This window comes from Cherax quadricarinatus, chromosome 78 (assembly GCF_038502225.1).
Source record: "Cherax quadricarinatus isolate ZL_2023a chromosome 78, ASM3850222v1, whole genome shotgun sequence".
Classification (NCBI taxonomy): domain Eukaryota; kingdom Metazoa; phylum Arthropoda; class Malacostraca; order Decapoda; family Parastacidae; genus Cherax; species Cherax quadricarinatus.
Window position 1 is genome coordinate 9,254,896 of NC_091369.1, and position 15,027 is coordinate 9,269,922.

General features: G+C 38.5%; 1 protein-coding gene across 22 annotated transcripts in view; it reads right to left on the reverse strand.

Moving 5' to 3' along the window:
• Positions 1-1,260: 1,260 nt before the first annotated feature.
• Positions 1,261-15,027, reverse strand: part of Patronin (calmodulin-regulated spectrin-associated protein patronin) — a 213,072-nt gene continuing 199,305 nt past the window's right edge. For all 22 annotated transcript variants that reach the window (XM_053795430.2, XM_053795420.2, XM_053795424.2 and 19 more), the window contains 3 exons: positions 11,157-11,384; positions 7,544-7,826; positions 1,261-5,694 (listed from right to left, as the gene is read on the reverse strand). In XM_053795430.2, the coding sequence (XP_053651405.1) occupies positions 5,550-5,694; positions 7,544-7,826; positions 11,157-11,384 (656 nt within the window). In that variant the 3' untranslated portion in view covers positions 1,261-5,549. The remainder of the gene's footprint in view (positions 5,695-7,543; positions 7,827-11,156; positions 11,385-15,027) is intronic.

Genomic DNA, 15,027 nt, shown 5'->3' on the forward strand with positions numbered 1-15,027 from the left:
GACGAGTGTGGCCAATGCGAAGGCGGGAGAGAGTGGTCTCCCAACCTCGGCACTGATGACAAGAAGACGGCCAGTAACCTATGCTCGGTTTAATAGAATGAAGTTTGTTACCGAGCAGAGTTGACCAACGTTGTTGCCAACGGGTGCGAAGGTGGGTAGCTATTGCAGCAAAATAGTCTAGAAATGGAACACCTCGATAGGAAATTGGTAGGTCATATACTGCTGACCGCGCAGCAGTGTCTGCCTGTTCATTGCCCTGTACGTCGACATGACCAGGGACCCAACAAAAAACAATATCTTTATGTTTGGTAGAGATACGGCGTAGCCAAAGTTGGATACGGAGAACTAGGGGATGAGATGTATCAAATTTTCGTATAGCCTGTAGAGCACTAAGGGAGTCTGAGACTACTACAAATGATGACACAGGCATAGATGCAATACGAATAAGTGCTGCAAGAATGGCATACAGTTCAGCAGTAAAAATGCTAGCTGAAGATAGTAAATGCCCTCGTACGACGCTGTCCGGAAACACTGCTGCGAATCCGACGCCGTCTGAAGACTTAGAGCCATCTGTGTACACAGCGGTGGCATGAGAATGAGAGTGGAAGTGATCAAGAAAAAGAGAGCGGGAAGCCACCGTAGGCAGTTGAGCTTTCGAGCAAGGGAGTGAGAAAGAACAGACCCGAACAGCTGGAACTTACACCACCTTTCAAAATATAAAAGTTACCCCTAAAATACTTCCATTTTCTATGATGCAGTCCCATTTTCTATTCATGAAATCTATGGGAATTTCACTCCACCTTTCAAAATATAAAAGTTACCCCTTATTTACCTCCATTTTCTGTGATGCAGTCCCATTTTCTATTCATAAAGTCCCTGGGAATTTCACACCACCTTTCAAAATATAAAAGTTACCCCTAAAATACTTCCATTTTCTATGATGCAGTCCCATTTTCTATTCATGAAGTCTCTGGGAATTTCACACCACCTTTCAAAACATAAAAGTTATCCCTGAACTACTTCCATTTTCTATTCAAGCCTATGGGAATTTCAGAACCTAAATCCCTTATTTTTTAAAGAAACAATGTTCCCACTAAGGACAAGCAAATTAACTGCAAAGTGCACAGCCCTTCATTTTTTTTTATAATAATCAAAGTGCAACTTCATGCTACCACTACGTAGGTCCTATGCACGAACTTAATTTTAACGTGTTATTCATTTGTCCTGTGGAGTTAATTTTAATGGAAAATAAAACATTAATTATGAAAAAGACTGAATTTATTGTTATCATTAATAACAAGCAGACATTGGAGTTCTCTATAAGCCCACCCCATTTTGAGATGTTGGGAATAAATATAAAACAGTATGTACACATGGTCACACTAAATCAAAACAAATGGAGTCAGCAAGGGATAACTTGTTCACCTTGACATTCAGAGACCCAAAATCTATCCTTATTAGACAATATGTCTAAAGCTTGCTCATAAAACTCATCCAGGTGCTGAAGTCATTGTAAGCAGTATTTTGTAAATAATTACAAACATTAAATAGCTGGACATCTTAAATTCATTACAAAACCATCTACTTGAAGAAGAAACATTACATGTAATGACCTTTATCTCAAGCAAACAACCTCCCAATGAACAGCAGCTGACTGCCAGAAGTCAAATTCATTCTTCCATATGAAGATTTTTAAATTAATCCAGCTACCTGTTTTATAATTTACATCTGACCTGGCTATGCATTCCCTTATGGATCTCTCATTGTAAAGGTGAACTCCTCTAGGCACTCTGTAGTGTGCTTTACACTGTTGTATCACTAATAGCATACATTCCCATTTCACAATTAGTAGTTTAAACAGTAATGGCAACCAATTTTGTTTAAACAGTAGGAGCATAATCAACACTAAGAAAATATACTCCACTGATAAGCATATGCAAATTCATGAAAAACCCATGCATATGTGCAATCACACAAATACAACAAAGACCATAGGATACAGGGTACATTACACTAACAGTTGCTTTACGTAAAGCCAACAGCTGGAGCCTAATACCCACAAATAATTAGCCAAGTACATATCCATGCATACAGCATTTATGGCAAACAGAACCAAAGTTACTTTATAGCCATACAAGTAAAATAATCAGGTGGTAACCTTATGGAAAAAGGTAGGAATATCTGCACTAAATGACTGAAGCATACAATGAGCTCAAGATTCAGTTTTTCTTTTGGGCTATGACAGGTATTGAAGATGGTAGTGAAGGGAATACCAATGGAGCCTGGCACTTCCAAGAAATGTTAGCATAAATACCACGAGTTAAAATACTGTATACTTTCACTCAGATTTTTCACTAAATCATTAGGGACAGGCAAAATGCTACAAGGTTAGAAAATGGCAAACACCATAGCAATTTAAGAAAATGTCAGAAAAGAATACCAGTACCTAATAGGCACAGTATGACCCCTAAATGCTGAATGTTCTTATGAACATAATTTTTATACTAATACCTGAATTATAAACAAGCCTCTCTAAAACTTATGTCAAACATCTATTAAAACAAAATTCCAAATGGATGAACAGCATACGTTCAGGAATGATAATAACTGCTTAATACACAAACACAATTACAGACTGGATATTCGTTGTGCAATAAAGCCTTCAATACTGTGACAGAGAAGGCATCATCAGGATAAGAATAACTAGTGAAGTAAATCAAGGACTAGTACAGGGGCTCCAAGTTATTCCCATTTTATATGACTTGCCAATGAGAAAAGGCTATAAAGATACTTCAGCAATTTGGAGTGCCAGTATAGAACCTTTGCTTAATCAAGCAGCAGGTGAAACTTGAGAAAGTTCAAGACCATGAGACTGGTTCTGAGTAGAAATAAGCTTTGAAGAAAGGATAGAAGACATGAGCCTCTCATCTTTAGGCAAACAAACAACAGTAATAAAGCAAGAAAAAAAAAATGCAATGACTTGCGAAGTGAGATTGCACAAGCCAAATTCATGCAGCGGTTCAAAAGCAGATATGAGATATTTCCTGTTCAGTTGGTTGAATTGCAAAAAACAGAGCCAAGAGCTAAACGCCTGGAAACACTTAATAGGAAATTACACACAAAGGAAATGGATGAAACTGTAATGTGGTTTTTGAAGATGTTTGTTAATGATCTTGAGGCAATTGCAAATCAACAATAGAAAATCATAACTGGAGTAGTAAGAAGCATGCTGATTTTATATGCCAATTTAAAATAGTTTTCAACATTACTAAAGTCAAAGTCCTGATTGTTTTTATAGCATATATTAGATCAAAATTAGAATATGCTGCTGTGATGTGGTATTTGAACATTAATAAAGGAGTATAATTAAAAGAGGATTTCCGAACTGAGGAAAGTTACACTGGACAGACTAATGACACTAAAAAGGGTTTCATTAAGCAGCAGATAAGTAATATCTACAATTATTATTATAAACAAAACGAAGCGCTAAACAACAAGGGTTAGTAATATCTACAAATAAATTAATAAAAGTGATATAAAGTATCAGTAACAGAGAAGAGGCTGACTTTAAACAATGAAAGATACAACAGAAAAAAAGGATACTGGAAAATAAAGGACAGGACACCACTTGCATAAGCTCCATTCCTGCAACTACAAATAGGTAAGTACATGCATACAAACAAATGGGTAATTTCACACTGCATGCCATTAATGTGACAACAGGATATCGCTAGCCTAGAGGTCGCCATTAGCTTTGTGTTAATCTTCATACCATATACATCATTAGTTAATATACATAACTGAATGTATGAGCACCCTCTCTCCAGTATATATTTTAAGTGTCAGCTTTTCTAGTATTGCATTTATTGTAACCAATTTTTTTAACTGGAGAATATTGAATGGATTTAAAATGTAACGAAGTATTAACATATGAGATGATATCAATGAAGAAATAAAAATGTCAAAAGTGGTAGGTATTTAACAGTTTGATTACAAGACGATAACATACACACACACAAAAAGAAAATAGAAAATAAAATAAACATTCCTTAGTACAAAAGCTACGGAAACTCTTCAAACTTATGGAAATCTTTTGTTCAGATATACAGTCTCTTTGTGAGTATTTGGGGAAAAAGAGGAATGTTTCCACAATCCAGCATCATTGTTCCCCTATCACATTCTAATATATACAAGTTCAACACTATAATTTATATCTAAACAAGTTGGAATTAATTGTATCGTCAGGATTATGCAAGCAAGGCTAGCTCCAACGCAGGCATTATTTAGCCTTAATATTCTTCCTTTCCTTTAACCTACATACATTCTAAAAAATACATGGAGATACTACTTACATATGCCTGATGCAAATCTTACCTAACGATCACAAGAATCACAGATTTAGTACGAGAAGCGAATGTTATATGGAATTGCATTAGTTAACACTGCAAACAAATTATATGCCCTGCTGACCTCACATCTTCAAATTCATGCTGTTGTTTGCATTTCAATGGTTGCAAAAACCGTTTAAGTAACAATCATCACATTAACCTTTAAGTCTTGACATTATGGCACCCCTTATCAATAAGGTCTGATTTAAATAAAATCCTAACACGTACTAACCCAGCAACAGGAATGTGATCGAGAAATTTCATGGAGGAAATACAGCATATAACCCAGAATTACCCCTCCACTAAATAAACATTTTTCAAAGATTTACACAGAATACAGGAGTGACCAATGACCACCAACCCTTTAATCTTTGAAAATCTACAGAAAAAAATCACATCCTAGTACCCATAATTTTCTAATAATCTTACTTTTGACTTGCAATAGGGAATTTTCCAAATAACTGTTGAACAGAACATTATAAATGAAGGCTGCTAATGGCAGGATATCAAGTCAACTTTCAGTTCAAGTCACATCTGAGGTTGATGTCAATTTATTTACTACTTTGAAAATCATATTAAAACTTCTAAATACATTTTATTCCCTAACTTTATAAACCTTTCTTCATATCCTCTAAAATGAAATGGCTTCTAGCACAGTGGAGAAGGCTGCCATAAACTTGCAGTCATATAAACCACCAAACCCTTTAAAGACCAGAGCAACCGATAACAAATTCTGTTTTGTAAACAACCTGACTAATTGGTTATACTGACCAACAGAGCCACAACCAAAACCTTTAAATGCTTTAAGGCTAGTACTGGGGGAACTGTGTGAGCAAAGGCTGAGGAAAAGGCTTGCTGTCTCACACATAAAATGGCTTATTTATCCTAAAAAATTCACCCGTTGAGAGGAATTCCTCAGTACATAAGAAAATTTTTAGCCTCTCGAAACTCTGTAAGCCCACACACGAGAGATTTCCTCAGGAGTAGCATACCATTATCTATCGTCAGAATTAATATTGTATAAAAATGCTCATCAATATCTCTTGGTAAGAGACCAACTGGAGCAGCAGAGCCACACATGACATTCTCGCAGTGTATGCATGAGTACCAAAATATACTGTATGTGGGTTTAGTAAACGAGAAGCTGCTTTCTCAGGAAACTTAAATAACAAGAGTCATGTCCTTTTTGGAGGGAAGGTTCACACGCTTTCCCTGCCAGAGAGAATTATGAATGGTAAACGCATCAATAGTAACAGTCAAGTGCTTAGTGTGGATCTGAGAGAAACATTTGCCCCCAGAGTTGTATCTGTGGAGAATAAACAATGACATTAAAGTGAGAAAATATACATACTAAAAAAAAAATTTTTTTTTCTAGGTTGTACTTAGTATATTAGTTTTCATGAAAAGCATGCGAAAAACAGCATAACCATAATAACAGAAACCTAAGTTTCCAAAAATAATTCTCTACTTTAAAACTTAAAAAATTTATAAATACACAGTAAAAGTCTGATAAAACTGACCCCCGTAAAGTGGATGTCAGATAAAACAGACAAAAAATGTGACCAAACAAAGGCTTAACATTAACGTTTAATGGGATGTCTGATTAACCCTTTCACTGTCCAGATCCCCGGTCTGAAACCTGTCCACAACATCCATGAATTTAAAAAAAAAATTATTTTTCTTATGAAAATAAAACAAAAAGCACAAAATTTGATGGAAAATGATGAAATTACGCTTTCGCGAATTTTGCCATGTCAGCAATATTTAAGCATTGGCGATTGTCAACTACACTGTTCCAGTTAACCAAATTCTTCCATTTTATCGAATGAGCACAAGAAATTGCCTAATCAATTATTTCAACTACCCAATAAAGTGATCAGAAATTGGTAATTTGGGCAATTTCACACAAATTTCAAAATAGAGTTTAGAATAAACAATGCAGGTATTCCTGGCCCTAAAATAACATTTCCTCTGTTCATCAGTTATGTTCCCAGGCTTTATACATGAATTCCATTTTTATTTTTTATTAACACAAAATAGAAGATTTACTGTTATGCAACACATTGTAATAATTGTATAACCCACCAGTTGGACGGGCATTGGACGAGTGACGTAACTTGTTTACTCTTGAATATTGGCAAAAATCAAATATTTCTGTTACTTTGAGCTCAATTTCAAGCTATTTTCAATCCTGAATCCATTAAAATCATCTCTAATTCTATAGTATATCTAGTTCTATCAAATGAGATCAAGAAACCGAGAATACAACCATATGAAAATACACCGCAGAGTCGCTGTTTTAAACCAAAAACATGGTCACAGTTTTTTTTTATCTCATTATGCACTACGTGCTGCAGGATTTTCTTTTACATAGTACACACTTATCACATACACCCCTTCTCTCATATCAAGGCCCAAATTTACCACTCACAGCTTATCTGAGTGAGCTAAGCTCATGGCGTAGTACTACGGCACTGACAGTGACCTCGAATCTGGTCAGTGATGACACAGTCAGTGAAAGGGTTAAAATAGCCATGGAGCAGAACAATTCATAATATCAAGGGACTGTCGAACACATGCTTGACCATTACTCCATTTAAGATGGACAAGCAAGCAGACTTTCTATATTTCCATTAAGGAGAGAGAGAGGGGTGGGAGAAAAAGAAAGAAGAAAGAAAGCTTACATTAGTTTTTTTTTGCATGTCCAGTGGTGTCATCAATACAGTGTACTAAATCTGTTTTATTAACCCTTAAACTGTCCAAACATAGATCTACGTTTTTTCAACATTTGAATGTATGTATAAAAAGGTAGACCTTTTTTTTTTCTACAGTTGAAAATGTGTAAAAAAACTTTGGTTACATTTTTTTTTTTGTTGTATTTGAAAATATGTAAAAAATGTAGATCTACTTTTGGAGCACTACGCATGTGAACGTAGTTCTGTTTGGACAGTTTAAGGGTTAAAGACACTTGTCCATGTCCCATAGTTGGCTAAGTGGACTATGTTCGCTTAACTGAAACGTTCAATATAATGGAATTTTCAGTGAACTGGACACCACCTCCCCTATTTGTCCATTTTATCAGACTTGTACTATATCTTATAATGCTAATTTGTACCATTCAGAGAATGAAAAAAAGTACTAAGATGATCACTTACTTGAAGAATTTGTCGAACATTCTATCATTAACTTGTTTAGGACCTGTACCATACAGCTTGCACACCTCTTCCGTCTCTGGGTTAAAGGAATATATGGCTCGGAACTGGCAACCAGAATCTCGGAATAGGACAAGGAAGTGTTTCGACTCGGAACGTGCTATCTCCTCTAGAACTCTATGTTTGGCAGTCTGATTTACCATGCCCGGGAAGACACAATATTCAACTGCATTCAGGATGATTGTTCTATTGGACTTAGCTGTTGGTTGTTTAAACAATTTTGGACCTGAAAAATAAATTAACACATGTATGATTTTCACAATAAAGCTACTTACATCAATATTTGCAAAACTTATATAAGAATAAACCCTCAAACCTAACTCCCTAAGCACCATGACTAAACTGGTTTTCATGATTTTCCATTCTTAGGGACTGAATGCTATCAGGTAATGTACCCAATCACAGGTCACAATTCCTTAACCCTTTCACTGTCCAGACCCCCAAAATTAATGTTGCTCCCAGTAAAGAAGCTTTTTCTGAAGGTAATGACACTAAAAGTACGAAATTTTATGGAAAATTTACGGAATTGCGTAGGTGCAAGGTTAGCAGTTTGGGTGAAATTTACGCACTGACGATTTCTGCCCACTCCGAGTTCTATTTTAACCCTTTCAGGGTCCGTCCGTCACGTTTAGTGTCCGAACTGTAGATCTACGCCAAAATTCTAGCGCCGTCAAATTTAGCGCGAAAACGCTCATAGGCCTACATGTGAGAGAACGGGTCTGCGTGGTGGGTGTGCGCCATAAACAAAAAATCTAGGCGCCCGCATAGCATTGTGGGAACGCCGGCTCAGTTACCCTTGTTCACCATGCCTCGTCGCAAGGCAGCTCTCACTCCAAGGAAAATTGGGACTCTCCTGTTCCTATCTGATAGTTCTGACAGTGATGGAAGTGGAAATGAAGACAAATTCTTTGGCTTTGATCAGTTAGTGACCGAAAGGAATGACCAGGATATCGATAATATTGCAGAAAACCCTGACGATCCTCAACCTTCTACCTCTGGTGTGGGCACTCGTCAGTCACGGTCGGTTGTACCTCAACGCAAGAGAAAACTATTATTTTCACGTGGCCAGGCCTCTGACTTCAGTAATGATGATGACAGTGATGTGGATTGTGATTTTATTGCTCTTGACGATCATTCGAGTAGTGATAGTGAGCAATCATATTCACCAATGAAGTGTCGGTATGTACGCCGCTGCATGCGCTCGGGTAGTGTACCCTATGCTGTGCCCAGGGGACAGAGTACATCCCATGGCCCTACACCAGGTATGGATAGTGATAGTGAGGATGATGTGGCTACACTTGGCATGGATAGACCACAGGCATCACTAGATGGTGGTAGGGATGATGGTAGTGCCACGGCCATGCGTGACTCACCAGCCCAGGCTGGGACCCACGCTGCTGACTCCGCAGTTCAAGGACAAAGCGGAGCGTCAGCCACCAGCCCACCACAACCACAACTACCCGCGCAACCAGCCTATGATGTCCAGTATCCACCAGCAAACCATATCTGGGATTGGCAGCAAAATCCCAATTTTGTTCCCAAGCCCCACCACTTTGATGACTCTCAAAGTGGAATTCTACCAACTTGTCCCCTTGGAAACACTGCAGATGAACTGGAATTCTTTGAATTATTCTTTGACCAGCCATTGATGGAAACTATTGTCAGGGAAAGTAATAAGTATTTTGAGTACACCATGGCAAATACGATCACATCACCACAGTCAAGACCACACTGGTGGAAATAGACAACTGTTGCAGAAATGTATTTGCTTTTTGCAACAATAATGCTTATGCCTCATGTCTATAAGCATAATATAAAAGCATACTGGTCCACAGATCGGCTAATTTCTACCCCGGTCTTCAGTGAAATCATCCCAGTGAACAGGTTTATCTTACTGTTACGTATGTTGCACATCCCCAGGCCTCTCCTATATTACACTTTCCTTCTATTTTTAATTCATAATCACACAAATATAGAAGACTTACTTCATTTCCTGGATAACAAAATATAACCAGGAATGACTGGTCATGGTTTATGGCATCTCAATAATTGAATCAAGACTTACTAAAAATCCATAAAACAGACTGGGGGTGCAGGGATACCCTGACTATCCTCAGGAAAATTGTCAAAAATTAGATTAGATATTCCTACTACATCCAGTCCTGAAACTGGCTAAAATCATCTCTAATTTAATCCACGGATATGGGAGTTCTACCGTAAATACATATTTTGTATTATTTTGCTATATTTATTTACCCCAAAAGCTATGCTTTATCACCCACCCCTAACCAGTGTAAAAAAAAAAAGGTCTTATTTCTTCTCATATAGATGGACTAAAAGATTAATTTATATGCTATAGGTATATATGTGGCCAACAGGGTAAACTAAAAAATTCGGTTTTATGCTTAGAAATATAGGTAGATGAAAATTAATGCATTTTTCCTCTCCCCCCCCCCAGTTAACTATACATGATCAAATTAGACCAAAACAATGTCCCATACTACTAGCAATCATTATAAAGACTTTTTTATGAAGTGAATATCACCAATCTGGTGTAAAGATCCTCAAACCAGAGCTATTACTATTTTAAATAACAAAAAAGGCACAATACCGTGACTGGAACGATACACAAATAACCCGCACATAAAAGAGAGAAGCTTACGACGACATTTCGGTCCGACTTGGACCATTGACAAAGTCACACAGACTTTGTCAATGGTCCAAGTCGGACCGAAACGTCGTCGTAAGCTTCTCTCTTTTATGTGCAGGTTATTTGTGTACTATTACTATTATATTTTATTGTAATTTCCGGCATACAAGGAGTGCTTTTTTTCCCCGCAAAAAGTCCTGGAAAATCACCTCGTCTTAATATACACAAGGTCAGGGTCAAAGGGTAGGCTTTGGGTTATGTTTTAGCAGTTGTTTACTAATGCTACATTACAAATGCTTGGAAACAGTTTTTTTTTTTTTTAACAAGTCGGCCATCTCCCACTGAGGCAGGGTGACCCAAAAAGAAAGAAAATCCCCAAAAAGAAAATACTTTCATCATCATTCAACACTTTCACCTCACTCACACATAATCGCTGTCTTATGTGCCGGAAAATACGGTATGTGAAGCACTGAAGCCATGGGGGTCATTTGGCATAGAGTTGTGGAAGCTCAACCCTCAGTCTACAAATTGCATAACAGATGCCCTACTCTTTCAGCCAGGCTTTCACCTCTAACCAAAACAATAAATCTGTATTAAAGTCTCTATAATAATTCAATAGATTATGGGACCACATACAGATGATCATCAGTATCTCACTGAATTCTGAGGGGTGGGGATGTACTTGCCCAAAAAGAAATAGTATTATAGAGAAAGAATTAAAGACATTTTCTGTAATGAGGAGTAACCCAGCATGGGAACTGAAATATTCATTGTTTTATTTCTTGTTAACTGCATTTTCAAAACCTGAGTTTTCTAACTGTTAGCTCAAGATAGATACCCACTTCTTTTCATAATTTTTGTCACTCAATAGCACACTGGATATTAGCAAGAGAATACAAAGTTTACCATAATAGTCCATTGTGGAACTAGCGGTGGAAGAGATATCACTGGCTGCATCGTCAAATCCACCTTGCCGTCTTTTAGAGAATAGGCCAGGAGGTAAGGAACCAGGACCAGATGGTGAAGGTAGGTGACGTGCCATTCCTGGAGAAGGAGCACGGCGAGGAGGAGTAGCACGACCAAGGCCACTATCTTCACTCATGTGGTATACTAAGCTATCATGTTCACTTTGACCTGCAGAGTGTAAACAATTAAATATACATCATGTTTTTAAAAAGTGAAACATATTTCAACTAAAGATTAAAATGAAAAATTTAATGATTTATTATGAAGTTAGATTTATAATTTTATATACACTTACAGTATTGTAATATACTAGAGAACTCTGAAAACTTCAATATTCATTAAAAACTGCAGACCAATAATAATAAATATGTAACTAATTATAAAAATATAATTCTCCTATTTTTTAACATCTTTTGGCTAGGTATGAGCAGATCAAAATTATTTGCCATGCCATACTATTTTTATCTATAGAAAATATGCTACGATATTCTGAGTCACCAATGACTGACACAAAAATCAGCCTACGGAAATACAGCACTGCATACTGAGGGTCTAGTACAGCTGAACTTTGAAACACTGATCCTAACATTTGCAATACAAATTGTCTCATACAATACACACTGCATATAAAATTCTACACTTTCAAAATGAAATGTCACTAATGATGAAGCACTCGTGCATTCATGTAAAACACTTCTGCTCTGAAAATAAACATGGTTAAAAAAAATGATCTTAGAATTTATTTATATGGCAAGTTTTCCTCTAGAGTCTCAAATATGGTGGCGGATGTGGTATGTGACATTGACAAGTTGTAGGTAAAAGACGTTTGTACTTGTCAAGATATTTAACCATTTTGCCACAAGTGGCTTCTTCATTAGGAGTGAAGAAGCAACTTGTGGCAAAACATTTCCTTAATGTCTTGACCAGTGAACATGCATCTTTTACCTACAGTTTCAAACCTAATTATATATTTACAGTAGTACTGATGTTAACTAACCTCACTGCTTTCAATTATATGCATGATGATAACATTACAAAACTAACATGCTGATGTAGCACTCCTACTGATCCCAAGTACCATGGAATCTCTTAGTTCTGCCTCACCCCTCCCCACAAATCCTGCTTCGACTACCTCTCCAAACTCTGCGTCACCCCCAGGTCCTGCTCCCCTCCCCCACAAATCTTGCCTTGTACCCTCAAGTCCTACCCATCCTATCAAGTCTTACCCACACCATCAAGTCATACCCACTACCTCAAGTCTTACATTCCCCCCCCCCCTCTTAGTCCTGCCTCACCCCTGGAAGCTCTACCTCATCCTCAAGTTGTCCTAACACCTGAAGACCAACTGCATACTCATACTGGAGCACCCAAGTGCTACCAAAAGATCCAAGCCCTCCTGCATCACCCAAGCCCCACTGCACCACCCAAACCTTGCTGCACCACCCAAGCCCTGCCGCACTACCCAACATCATCACCCAAGTCCTGCAGCACCATCCATGCTCTCTCGCATTACCAAATTTCAGCTGCGTCACCCAAGCTCCAGCCACACAACCAAACCCAACCACAGCACCCACTCTCTGCCACACCACTGAAGCCCCACCACTCCACCCATGTCCTACTGTACCACCTAAATCCCATCACACTATGTCCTGCTCATCACTGAAGCCCCACTGTACCAGAGAAAAATGTCACCACTAAAAAGGATAGAAAAGAAACAAATGACAAGAGACCAAATGGGGAAGACAGAGGAGAAAGGGAAGAGAGAAAATTAAAGAAAACAGAGTGATAATCTGGAAAGAGAAATTAGAATGGAGAAGAGTAATAAGTGGGGATTCTGCAAGGACTGGTATTTGGACCCATTCTGTTTCCATTGATATGAATGATAAACCAAATGTGAAGGAGTCAGATGTGTGTCTGCTGATGATGTGGATTATTATTATAATAAAAAAGAAGTGCTAAGCCACAAGGGCTATAGAGCGCTGCAGGGGTAAGGAAGGAAGCGAGGGTATCGGGCGGCAGAAAAAGGGAGGGATGATTAGTAGGTTACAGAAAACAGTGGGGCAGGGGATAGTGCAGGGGTAGAGAGTAGCAAGAGATTGAGGTAGAAAGGGTTGAAGGTATCATCAGAGTTTGTGGAGTAAGTCAGTTGTTGTCAAAAAGTCAATGAGAGCCCGGATGAAAGGTGGGTCCATCAGCGAGAAGGGAAGGTAAAGAGAGAGCAGCGGAGCGAAGACGACGGAGGTAAATTCTGCGTGCTCGTTGATAAAGTGGGCAGTCTAACAGAATGTGGCTGACTGATACTGGAACCTGACAATTCTCACAGAGAGGAGCAGGGTGCCTCTCCATGAGATATCCATGAGTAAAGACGAGTATGGCCAATGCGAAGGCGGGAGAGAGTAGTCTCCCAACCTCGACACTGGTGACAAGAAGACGGCCAGTAACCTATACTCGGTTTAATAGAACAAAGTTTATTATTGAGCAGAGCAGGCCAACGTTGTTGTCAACGGGTGTGAAGGTGGGTAGCTATAACAGCAAAATAGTCCATGAATGGAACACCTCTATATGAAACTGGAAGGTCATGTACTGCTGACCGCGCAGCAGTGTCTGCCTGTTCATTGTCCTGTACGTCAACATGACCAGGGACCCAACAAAAAACAATATCTTTATGTTTGATAGAGATACGGCGTAACCAAAGTTGGATACAGAGAACTAGGGGGTGAGGTGTGTCAAATTTTTGTATAGCCTGTACAGTACTAAGGGAGTCTGTGTGGAACTAATGAGGATACAAACTGCAAAACTGATCAGATATGAGGTTGTATGAACTGAAGCCCAACAAATATAAAGTTATGAAGAATGGGGAAGGAGTCATTAGACTGAACACTTGAATATTGACAGGGAGAGGCAGCAGACCTCACCCAAGGAGAAAGACGTAAGGGTGACCATAGCGCCTAGCATATTGCCAGAGGCTCATATCAACCAAATAACCTCTGCAACCAATGCTTGTCTGGCAAATCTTTGAGTAGCCTACAGGAATCCCAACAAAGTGTCATTCTGGGCCCTTTATACAACATACATCAGGGTCATCTTGGAATACACAGCACCAGTATGGAACCTACACCTGAAAAAAAACATTTGTACAAGAATGCAATGAGGCTTGTTCGAAACTTAAGGGTTACAAACTATGAGGGGAGGCTAATGAAAATGAATCTATCGACATTAGAGGTTGGGTTAGGTAAGGTTCGTAAGGCAATAGGACAAGTGTCTCCTGACATGGGTCTTAGTCAGATGATGACCCACCATTGGAGCTTTTGATCATATGACCGAGGCCTTCCATTAGCTTACTGGTCCACCCCTTTAAAAATTATGGTCATAGTTATAACAATTCAGTTTATTATTTACATTGGAGGATAGAAGAACTAGGAAAGATATGATAAATAAAATAGTCAGGGAAATTGATTGGGTAGACAGGGAGAGAGAGTTTGAAAGGCAAGAAACAGGAACTTGGGAACAGAATGGAAGTTAAAGTCACAGATGAGCCACAGGGATGCTAGGCAGTATTTCTTCAGTCTCAGGGATTGGGAAGTGGAATGATTTTGGTGAGGAAGCACTGAAGGCAGGCTCCATATATAGTGTTAAGAGCAGATATAATAGGGCCCGTGAGCTGAAAGGGAGTGAATCTGGAGAGTGGCAAGTTAACAGACAAGGGTCAGGATACACAAATAACCCGCACATAAAAGAGAGAAGCTTACGACGACGTTTCGGTCCGACTTGGACCACTGACAAAGTCACACAGTGTGACCACAAATAGGTG